General features: G+C 39.7%; 1 protein-coding gene across 5 annotated transcripts in view; it reads left to right on the top strand.

The window, feature by feature from the left end:
• SAMD4A (sterile alpha motif domain containing 4A) overlaps positions 1-11,823 on the top strand; it is a 217,033-nt gene that overhangs the window by 35,642 nt on the left and 169,568 nt on the right. The window contains exon 1 of one of the 5 annotated variants that reach the window (XM_019645278.1): positions 2,505-2,647. The exons of the other annotated variants lie outside the window; for them this stretch is intronic. Coding sequence (XP_019500823.1) covers positions 2,515-2,647 — 133 coding nt within the window. The 5' untranslated portion in view covers positions 2,505-2,514. Of the gene's footprint in view, positions 1-2,504; positions 2,648-11,823 lie in introns of those variants that run through there. 5 annotated transcript variants of the gene reach the window in all.

Below are 11,823 nucleotides of genomic sequence, written 5' to 3'. Positions count from 1 at the left end.
GCATGGATGGATCTTGAAGGTACTATACTATGTGAAATAAGTCAGATAGGAAAGGACAAAAACTGTGATTCCACTCATATGTGGAATATAAAACAAAAAAGTCACAAATTAACTAACAAAACAAAAACAAACTCATAAATACAGACCACAGAATGGTGGTTACCACAGGAAAAGGGGATGGAAGGAGGGCAAATTGGGTAAAAGGGGTCAAATATACGGTAATGGAAGAAAACTAGACTTTTGGTGGTGAGCTCACAACAGATACCGAGTTATAGTGTTGTACACCTGAAATTTATATAATGGTATTAACCAATGTTACCTCAATAAATAAAAGAATCAAGTGAGATAATACCAATAGTGAAAATACAGAGGACTTTGTAAAGTACAAAGAAACATACAAATATGCTATCATTAATAACAATAGTAATCCTAATCATAAAAATTTCAGTTATAGTGTCTCCTTGTTATTCCTCAAATTACAGATCAATTACTCAGGTGGACATCCCCTTAAAACTCTGTGCCTCTTTTCTTCTTAAAACACTGGGAGTTCTCCATCCGAAATAAGAAGTTCAGGAGAGTTTGTGTGCTTGTGGTCTTCGATCTTGGAGAGAAGAGCTATGTATTCCTGCATGCTCCCAGATCATTAATCCTGCTGTTAATTCTGCTCCAAACCTTGAACCACATCATTTCCCAATGCCAGACTGGCGTGAGTCATAACCTTTTGGCAGATCAAATTTCAGTTTTAAAATCCAGGAAGCAAAGCTGTGTCCTGGCCTTTCTTCTTTTAAAATTATAGCTAAAACCCCGTTTCTGGAGTTTAGGCAAGTTAGATGCCTGGTTTCTGCCAGACCAAAGGGAAGCCAGGTCCCTCATCTGTATACATCAATGTCATAAACCCAGGCAGTCTGGTGGGGCAGCTACTTATGAAATCGTATTTCAGCATTAAATGTGCCACACCTGAAATGAAGATATCTGGAAGACATTTTCCAGGGTTTTGTTGTTGTTACTGGTTTTGTTTTTCTTTGTATGTTTGTTTCTAAAAGATCTTTATTAAGTTGATCCAGTACTTCCATTGACCCAGCTGCTTGGAATCTGGTGAACTGTCAACAGGATATAATTTCTCTTAGAATTTGTTATGCGGTTGGAACCATGCTGGGGTGTTTTTGTGATTGAGTTCGCCACCAGATAACCCTGTCCTTAACTTTCTAGACTAAAATTGTTTCTCAGTGTTGTCCAGAACTTTGGGTTGCTATCTCTCAAGTAACTGTTTAGCATGGAAAGCTTATTAAAAGCTTGCTACTGAAAAACAATATGGGTCTTGCGTGGAGAAGCCATTGAAGGGATTTTCTGGTAAGACTTCAAGGCGGGATCCTTCGTTTTACTAACAGAATGTCACCCCACAGGACCTACACTCTGTGCTGAAAATGCCCACCAGCAACCTTAATCTTTCTTTGAGGAAGACAATTTCCTTGAGGTTAGTCATCAGTTACTCCAGGTTCTCTAGTATGTACCATTTCATCATACTAGCACCAGAAACCAGTTTGCTTGGACTACATTAACTCAGCTGTGCACAGGTGCGCCTTTACTGAGCTGCATTTCAGCGTCTGTGAACTTCAGCAGCTACCAACACTTGAAGGAAGAAATGGTCACTGGTCTTCAGTGGAAATCACCATTTCGTATTTCTCAGTTTATTTTATGGAGGCACTATGCCATAAATTCCTCTTTGAGTTCAGCAGCAGAAAATGGACAGTCTCTCCTACAAATCCATCTGCTTCCACGTTTACGAAATTGAGAATTCATAACCTATCATGTTTCCTTCCTAGCTTTGGCTTCCTAAGCTCAGAGCCAAAATTAGTGCTTTGTTACAGTAACTCTCGTCTCTCTTTCCTGGTAGTTATCTCCCCTTTCTTCCATGTGGATTAGCTCTTCTTTTCTTTATTTCAATGATCCTGTCAATGTGTTTATTTTAAGCCATTTTAAATCCTTTATGGAAGTAGATGGAGTTCAGATTATAAATAAAGTGGTATCGCTTGTATTATTGTCACAGTCACATTATTGATTCGCCTTTGCTGTTTGTTTCCTGCTTCTCTCTGAATTTCTCCTTTATCCTTTTTGATTCATTCATGTTTTCATTGGGGATGAAAAACAGGAATATGAGCAAAAAAGGGAATATGATCCTCACCAGAAACCTGGCAAAACTTTTATAGTTTAAAGTATAAGTTTATAAAGCCTACTGTACAAATACTTGCATTTTCTTGTAAATCAAAGAGCTGTCACTTGTCTTATATACAGTATAATTATGGTTAGAATAATCAGTTAGTTGACTTGGTTGAAGTTAAATAGTGAATCTTATGTCTGGGTGTAGAGTTGCTGTTTTAGGCAGAAAGCAAGGCTGATGACTTGGAGAAAAGACCGACACCTCAGACACTCATGTCACTATCCATAAGAACTGATATGGATACTAGGGTTGTAAAGCCAGAGTCGGGCTAGAGCGACCTAAAGGCTTAGGATAAGATGATGATCCTGGGTCACTGGAGCAAAAAGAAAACACTGAAGGCATCTGGCAATAATGGTGGAGAGAATATTGAGGAAACTGAGAGAAACAAAGGAGAAAGCAAGACAGAGAGAGCAGGATCCTTGGACCCAGGTGATACTAGAGATTTCCTCACTTCTTCTCTTACGAGTCTCGGCTGAGCCCAGAGAGGGCTTGTGATTAGAAGTGGGGTGTGGTACGGGTGGCAATAGCTTTAGGTAACCATGGAATCTGTGCCCTCTTTACTTACGCCATCTATCCAGGTCTGGACTATTCCCTTAAGATTAAGTGGAAAGTCACTGTTCAAAGGGGGAAGCATAGCCACTTGCTGTTGCTTTATTTTAAACCTAGAATAATGCATTTGCCTATTGCTAGAAGACTACCCTCCCCACTCTTTAAAGCAGAATGGCACAGACAGTGGCTTTCAGAGATAAAGGTACCTCCCTTTGTGACCTAGTCAAGCCTGTCGTGGTTTCATGGATCAGAAACTAGCTTGAAGAAACGGGTTTATTGTAAGAATACAACTCGTATGTTCTTGTGGACGTGACGCAGGACTTTCATGGACAGGAATCGTCACAGCCTCAAGGAGCTAGATTGGGACAGTTTGGGGACTCAAGACAGACACTTTCTCACTTCCTCTCAGTTTGCTATGTCTGTCAGAACGAATATCTAGGTCCTTGTTGTTTCAAGTGCACACTCAGGACCTGTACCATGGACATCACCTTTAACCTTGTTAGAAATGCAGAATCTCAGCTCTTTTCCCCCATCTGAATCTGCATTTTAACAAGACACTCTGGTGATTCTTTTGCACATTAGACTTTTGGGAACACTGGTGTAGGTCCCTGGCTACTTATAGAGTTATTCCGCTCACTCAGGTGTGCACTCCAATGTCATCACCCTGGATGAGAGGGGTAGGAAGGGCCTTGTGACAAGAAGTAACGCTGCTGGGGCTGCAGGAGGGAGAGGTAAAGCCAGGCACACCTTATATAGTATATAAGACTGGTGGGCTTTCCTTTAACTTGTGGAATTACTGTCAGGGTCATGGTGGCTCCCAATTGCTAAGACAAAATTGATAGAGAAATCTAGTGATTTATTTAAAAATAAATGGAACTTGTTGCAGTGCCATTATTACTTTATTATTTTTTTTATTACATCATTTAAAAAACTTTTTTAATTTTTCAATTACAGTTGACACTCAGTATTACATTAGTTTCAAGTGTACAGCGTAGTGGTTAGACGTTTATATAACTTACAAAGTGATCCCCCCGACAAGTCTAGTACCCATTGACACCATTTACAGTTATTACCATATTATTGACTATATTCCCTATGCTGTACTTTACATCCCCATGACTTCATAACTGCCAGTTTTTATTTCTTAATCCCTTCACCTTTTTCACCTAGTCCCCCAAACTCCCTCTCATCTGGCAACCATCAGTTTGTTCTCTGTATCTATGAGTTTGTTTCTGTTTTGTTCATTTATTTTATATTCCATATGTAAGTGAAATCATATGGTATCTGTCTTTGTCTGACTTATTTCACTTAGCATAATACCATCTAGGTTCATCCATGTTGTAGCAAATGGTTAAGATTTCTTTTTTATGACCAAGTAATATTCCATTGCATTTATGTACCACATCTTCTTTATCTAATTGATGGACACTTAGGTTGGTTCCATATCTTGGCTATTATAAATAATGCTGCAATGAACATAGGAATGCATATATCTTTCTGAAAAGTTTTTGCACAGCAAAGGAAACCATCAACAAAACGAAAAGGCAGCCTATTGAATGGGAGAAAATATTTGCTAATGATACACCTGATAAGGGATTAATAGCCAAAATATATAAAGAACTTATACAGCTTAACATAAAAAAAAATCCAATTGAAAAATGGGCAGAGGACCTGAATAGATATTTCTCCAAAGAGGACATAGAGATGGCCAATAGACGTATGAAAAGATGCTCAATGTCACTAATCATCAGAGAAATACAAATTAAAACCACAGTGAGATATCACCTCACACCTGTCAGAATGACATCAATAAATCGACAGTGTTGGATATGGAGAAAAGGGAACCCTCGTGCACTGTTGTTGGGATTGCATATCAGTGCAGCCACTATGGAAATCAGTATGGAGGTTCTTCCTCAAGAAATTTAAAACAGAACTACGAATATGACCTAACAAATCCCACTTCTGGGTATTTATCTGAAGAAGTGCCATTACTGTGTCATTGTTTTCTTTGTGTCTTACTTTTCATTAGCCCAAAGATAATTAAACCTGAAAACACTGCAGAATGTGTACATTCTAGGCAGTTGTAGGAGTATGAGTTCTTAACTCTGACATAAATGAGCTCTCTGGTGATTTAACCATCACTACCTCTTGTTTCAAGCTAGCACAAACTGATCAGTGCTAGTGTTTACAAAGCTTGTGGTGCCCAACTCTGTCTGGAGTCCAATGTGCGTAGCTCTGGCTCCCATCATGCCCATTAGCCTGTGAAATTGATTTGTTTTTAATGGTTGTACAGGCATTTGGCCTATAGCCAACGGTATGATTGAGCAGTGAGCCCTGTTTTCAGTGCTACTCTATGAGTAAGCACTTAGACCATTCAAGGATTGGTGTGTGTGGATCAGCCTTTCCCAGGGACACTTGGCTGTTTTTCTTTTTTTTACGACTTGCTACATTCTACATCCTAGAAGACTTTATTTAAAAAAAGGGGGGAGGGGGACATTTTTACTTTCATTTTACTGTAGTTAAAAAATTTTTGGTTTACTTTTTTTAAATTAATTTTTATTTTTTACTAAGACTTTTTTTTAGAGCAGTTTAAGGTTCACAGGAAAATTGAGAAGATACAAAGATTTCCCATATACCCTTGCCCCCACATATTATTATTTTATTTGAATGCTTCATTCTTGAGCTGGCCCTTGCTGACCATTCTTTTTTTTTAAGATTTTTATTGGGGAATTGGGGGGATGGGAACAGTGCTGGGGAATTGGGGGAAGGGGAACAGACAAGTTGCTGTCCTTTTGTTCTTCAGTCTAGTTGAGGACGTTGCTTCACTGGCCCAAGTTGGCACCATCATTGCGCTCTTCCCGGGCGAGGCAGATCAGTCGCGGGCTTCTGGATGGCCGCTCACTGTGGCTGCTGGCTGCTCACACTGGCTGCTGGCTACACACGGTAGCCCATGGCAACCCACTGCCACAGGGGCTGCAGCCTACCCCGTTGCTGGTGACTCACAGCAGCCCAGCTCCAGGTTGAGCTGTTGTTCAGCATCTCAGCTGTAGAGGGCAGTGTCACTGGCCCGCATATGTGGGATCCGAACCGGGGCCCTCTGGCTTCCCAAGCCAGTTCTTAACCATCGCGCCACTCGGCCGGCCCTTGCTGACCATTCTTGTGTAAGTTGTGATTAGCTGTTCGCTCTTTGCTTGGCTGTTCCAGTTTTTGGTATTTCTGGGTGCTGATTTTCCCCATTCCAGCAAGAATGGTGGATTTCCACAAGGCCTTTTCTTATTTTACTCATTTAATTTTATTAAAATTAAAGTATAGTTGGCATACAATACTATCTTTGTTTCAGGTCTACAACATAGTGATGTGACATTTATATACCTGACGAGGTGATTACCAACCACACTAAGTCTAGTCCCCATCTGTCACCATGCCAAATTATTACAATATTATCGAGTATATTCCATGTGCTGTACACTGCATCTCCATGGCTTATTTATTTTACAGCTGGAAGTGTATACCTCTTATTTCCGTTCACCTTTTTCATCGATACACACCCTCCACACCCACACCCCTGCCTGGAAACCATCAGTTTGTTGTTCTCTTTTCCTATGAGTCTGTTTTTGTTTTGTTTGGTCTGGTTGGTTTTTCTTAGATTTCACAGATAAAATCATATGATATTTGTCTTTCTCTGTCTGACTTATTTCATTTAGCATGATACCCTCTGGGTCCATGTTCTTGCAAATGGCAAGATTTCATTCTTTTTTTAATGGCTGAGTAATATCCCATTGTATATATGTACCACCTCTTAATCCATTCAGCTATTGATGGGCACCTAGGTTGCTTCCATATCTTGGCTATTGTAAATAATGCTGCAATGAATGTAGGGGTGCATATATCTTTTCAAATTAGTGTTTTTGATTTCTTTGGATAACACAATCCTTTTAAATAGAATATGTCTCTTTAAGGCACATTGTACATTTCTCTCTGAATTTATTGAAGACACACAAATTAAATCTGTATCTTTATTGAAGCAATTCAGGTGATAGGAAAGAGGCTCTTGAATCAAGAAGGAGAAGCAGAACCGGGGTGATGTCAAATACAGCGAAACTTAGGACTGCTCTTCTGACATTTAAAATGAGATTTCCAGTGCTAAGAAAACTCCCAGCTTTGAATAAGGAGTTGATGGTTGTCCTGCAAGATGATTTTATTTCTGGGACATCATTAGAAACCCATTAGATTAAATGGTTTTCAGTCTTTTGTAGTCTGAAATTTTATGAACTCTAATAAACGTCATTTATAAATCCTGAATGAGGAGAAAAAGGGCTCCCCGGTTTAAATTTACGTTCTATTTAATATGCACTTTTAAAGTTTGAGTTCCTATTGCACTTCTGATCTATTTTTAAATTATGAAACCTATCACATATACAAAAGAGTATATCACATATTATATACCGTTAAAGATGAAGATGAATGCCCCTCTGCCTACCACCCAGTCGAAGACATAGAACATGATCAGTGTCTTTGAAGCCGTCTCTGTGAATGTGCATCTCTAGACTGCTTTCAAGTATTAGATGTGTGCACTGCAGTGTTTTGTTTGTGAGCACTAATATCAGTGAGTACCAAGTGAGAGTGGCTCAGCCATTTTTATTGCATGCCCCAACTCTTTTTATGGTTCCAATTTCCCTGATATGAGGCTTAAGAACAGTTAAATTTTACCTCTTAGAAACTGATCTAACAAGCTAATTATCCTGCTTAAAAATAATAGCATTGTTCATAATTTTAACTTTCCCCTTCACATGACAAGTACAGATGTGGTAGCTTCCGTGAGCACAGGATGAGTATCTGTCAGCTTGAACTTCTGCGGTAGAGAAGGCGAGGTGCCTGTAAGCCGAAAAGACACCAGGCCCTGGAGAAAGTGAAAGACCAGCAGAGCATAACTAATGGAAACTATCTTGAAATCGTCCACATTAACTCAGATAAGGTGGCATTATTTCCTAGGTGCGTAAGAGGGGCACTGAAGTTCTACCCTTTCATTTCTACATGTTTTGTGTTTTTTTTTCTTCTTGCCAACTGTAATTCCAAGAACCAAGATAAGATGCATGCATTTAAAAAATACATGCTTTGGTGAAAATCATAGCTTTGAAGAAGTGAGACGAAGGACACTGAGTAGCCATTAAATTGCATCATTTAAAAATGGACAGGGAACCTCACAGTGATGCAGATGCCTAAGTGACAATTCTCAGGATTCCAGTGGAATGCTCATCATCCTGCTGAAGGTTTGGGCTCATGGCCAGAGGCACTGGTTCTTTTCCAGAAATGACCAGAGATCACATTGAGTGCTCACTGTGTGCCCTGCATTGTGTTAAGCACTTTGTTTACATGTATCGTCTCACAACAACTCTGTTGAGTAGGTACTATTATAAATTAGAAAACTGAGGCTAGAAAACTGAGGCCCAGAGAAGCTCTGGCACCTGCCAGAGTTGCATTAGTTTAATCACCACCTCTGCTAGAGTCTTGTAGAGAATCCATCCATCGCACCATGGTTAAGAGGTGAGCTCTGGGGCAGACCATTTGAGTTCACACTGCACTCAGCCACTTACTAGCTCTGAGACCTTGGGCAAGTTCACTTGACTTCTGTGTGCCAGTTTCCTCAACTATAAGACAGAGATAATAGCATCGCCTTCCTCTTAGGGTGGTACTTAGGATTAAGAAGTAACAACTGTTGGTCCAGTCCCTGGCATATATATATAGTAAATGCTTAGGAAAGTCTAGCTGAATTACAGGAAGTGGAGAGTCAGTGTTGATCATTTCTCTTAGTCTGGGACTACGGAAATATTTTAATATTTTAGAAAAGAATTCAGTGTTTATTATAAAAGCAATAATGTTTGTTACAGATCAGCTAAAGACTATATAGAAATAAAATGGGAAAATCTTTATCCCACTATCCAAATATAATTTCTATTAGTATTTTGCTCTGTTTTCTTCTGTGCTGTTTTTAATATCATTGTGATCCTAATTATGCTATATAAACAGTTTTACAATTTTTTATACTTAAATGATAATATTAATGATTACATGAGTATTATTGTAATATCTTCATAAATATTATTTTAATGGCTGTAATAATTTCTGTATTGCTCCATTGTTTGGTATTTGACTATTACAATTAATGTTTTCATAAACATCTTTGTGAGTAAACTATCTTTTCTTAAAACAGATTGGGCCATAAGCGCACACATATATACATAACTGTAGAAACCTATTTTACAGAATAATCACTTTCCATCATGACTGACTTGACATTTACAGACTTTGTAAGGAATCCATGGCTTTACAACAACCTTGTGAAATAGCTCAAAGCAAGTTATCCTCATCTGACCACTCTGGTGGAGGAAGACTAGAGCTTAATTTAGAATAAAACAATAATGAACTTATTTCAACAGCATGTATTAGGTGCCCATGTTTACCTAAGGACTGGCCTAAGTACTAGGAGGGTGAGGAAATTGTGAAAATAAGTTAAAGGATCAGCCCCACCTTTTTTAGGAAGTACGAAGCATGTCCTTTCTGCTGTAAGGAAAAGAGCTCAAACTTCTGTATGCCTTCATTGTGTGTGTGTGTGTTCATGAATGCGTTTGCTGCTTCCATGCCACAGGCTCGCGTCTTGTGGTTTCCAGTAGTGAGAGTTCAAGATTGGAGAGCATCTTGCCACCCTGATTGGCCATCACAGATTCATACGACATGGATGTTTACAAGCTGTTCGTGAAACGTTGCTTGGTGCTGCTTCATCTGTGGCATGTGCCTGCTTCCGACACATCCCTTTGTGAGAAGCAGAGCAGAGCTGGGGGAGGGACTGCCCTGCAGAGCAGAGCTGAGCCCCGGGGAGGGACAGTCAGGCCAGGTGTGAGGCAGGCATAGTAACCTCGAAAGATGAAGGGCACAGGCCTTGTTTGGTCTCTCCGTTCCAGAAATCATCACTAGGCTGTCAGCATTTCCTCAGCACATTTCTTTGGAGTTGTCTGTGAAATGTCTTTTCCTAATGTCTGTTTTAAAGGTTTAGCTTTCAAAGTCCAGAGAGATTTAGTGACTCAGAAAGTTCTTAATTCAGCAAGCTGCGTGGTACTTGGCACCATGTTTTTGATACCCCCCCTCGTTTAGTCCTTTAGTTTGGTGGCTGAAGAGAATCTAAGGCGTGGCTACTTTTCTCACTTGTGGAAATGCTGTGGAAGGTGCATGGGTGGCAGCACACCTTCACGTATCTGCCAACACTCCTTGGTGCCATCCAAGAAGACAGAGAACCTGGGTCTACTTCAGAAGGAAATTCCTCTCTGGGCTGTGTAATCCTTCTTGCCTGGTGAAGAGGCAGAGGTGGGCTAGTGAGGACAGGGTGTAGCCTGGCCAGTGAGATTCCACAAGGGATATCAGCAGCCTCTGGAAGCTGGAAAAGGCGTGGAATGAGATTCTCCCCTGGAACCTCCAGAAGGAACGCAGCCCTGCTGACACCACGATTTTAGACCAGTGAGACCTATTTTGGACTTAGACCTCCAGGATTATAAAATAATAAATGTACGTTGTTATAAACCACTAAGTATATGGTAATTTGTTAACAGCAGCCAACAGGAAACTAACATAGTTCCAATATGGTCACCAAAGGTAGGCTCTATCTGCTCCTGATGGTTCACTCCTGGAGAATAATGTACTTTTTGGCATCCAAATGCTTTTCTGGATGGCTAATTTCTGCATCTGGAGAAGGAGGTATTAATAGGACACAGGTTTGAAAGAAAGCTGTAATTGACTAGTTCATCATTACGGGTTCCTCTCGGCCACCCGGCACTTCTTGTCTGTGACACATGATTATTCTGAGTGGACCCTTCTTGACTATCAAAGAAAAGTCAAGTTAGTTAAGTCCTTCCGGAGTCAGAATGACAGCAATAATTAGCAAAACCATTCAAAATACCTTGTTGGAGTGTTTAAACATGCTTCCAGGATCTAAAGCACTATTTATTCTTTCAAATAAAAGTAAAATCACCATCTTTTTGTGGTTTTCTTTTCTCGGTAAAGAATTTATTTGCTCTCTGACAAATGGGGTCCATGATGACCTTGGAAGGTTCTCCTTTGGTTGACACTGCTAATATTAAGGTGGAGTATTTCAAGGGATTCCACTATGTATGCTGTGTTTCTAACTTTCAACTAGTTAGTGAATTCTTTTTGTCTTCCTGCTACTTGGTTTCCGTATTTAACTGTAAACGTGACCGATCCCTTCCAGAACTAGATCACTTTCATTTTGTTCTGAATATTTAATAAGTATTTCAAAAGGAAACAAAAGTTTTTGTAGCATTTTCTCTTCCAAGTTATCGGAGGGCACATTTCTTCAAATTAGAATGAAACGGAAATGTGGCCGAATCAGCATCTTCATTTGAAATGATGAGAATGTATTTCTATGAAAATATAAACTGAACTTTACAATGTAAAGAAGGAACAAAGTCATCTATAGAAAAGCAAGTCCAGGCCCCAGAGCTTACAGAGTACCCATTATAGTCATCCCAGAAAAGCGTTTTCTTTACCGCAGAACTTACCAGCTAGCTCAGCCTGGCACTGCAGTGGGCTGACACTAGCTCTTACTATTCTCTCCACTCTGCGTCTGAAAAGTATTTATTTCTTAGCACATTTTTCTGATCTTTGGTTCTGTGCCTGTACAGCTGGATGTTGCTTACAGCTAAATGTTTTCTGTGATAAAGTTAATTTCTGAAGCTTTCGATTTTTTTTTTTTTGGAGCCAAGTTGCGTGTAATACTCAGTCACTGTTGATAAAGTCTTACTACTATAAAAGTTCATTCTGATTTTTTAAAAGTCAGACAGTTCAATTCTCCTGTGAAATAGCTGATAGTCAGTGATATAATAGTTTGACTCTGACACAATCTTACAATAGCTCAGCTCCAGTACATTTTTTAGGGGTGAGTATGGAAAAAATAAGCTATGAAAAGCACTTGTAGCCAAATGGAAAAAGAGAAAGTTTTGGCTCTCTCTCTCTCTCTCTCTCTCTCTCTCTCTCTCTCTCTCTCTCTC

The sequence above is a fragment of the Hipposideros armiger genome, unplaced genomic scaffold (assembly GCF_001890085.2).
Source record: "Hipposideros armiger isolate ML-2016 unplaced genomic scaffold, ASM189008v1 scaffold_5, whole genome shotgun sequence".
Lineage (NCBI taxonomy): Eukaryota > Metazoa > Chordata > Mammalia > Chiroptera > Hipposideridae > Hipposideros > Hipposideros armiger.
The sequence above is the reverse complement of the archived record's forward strand: the minus strand, read 5'-3'. Positions and strand labels throughout refer to the sequence as shown.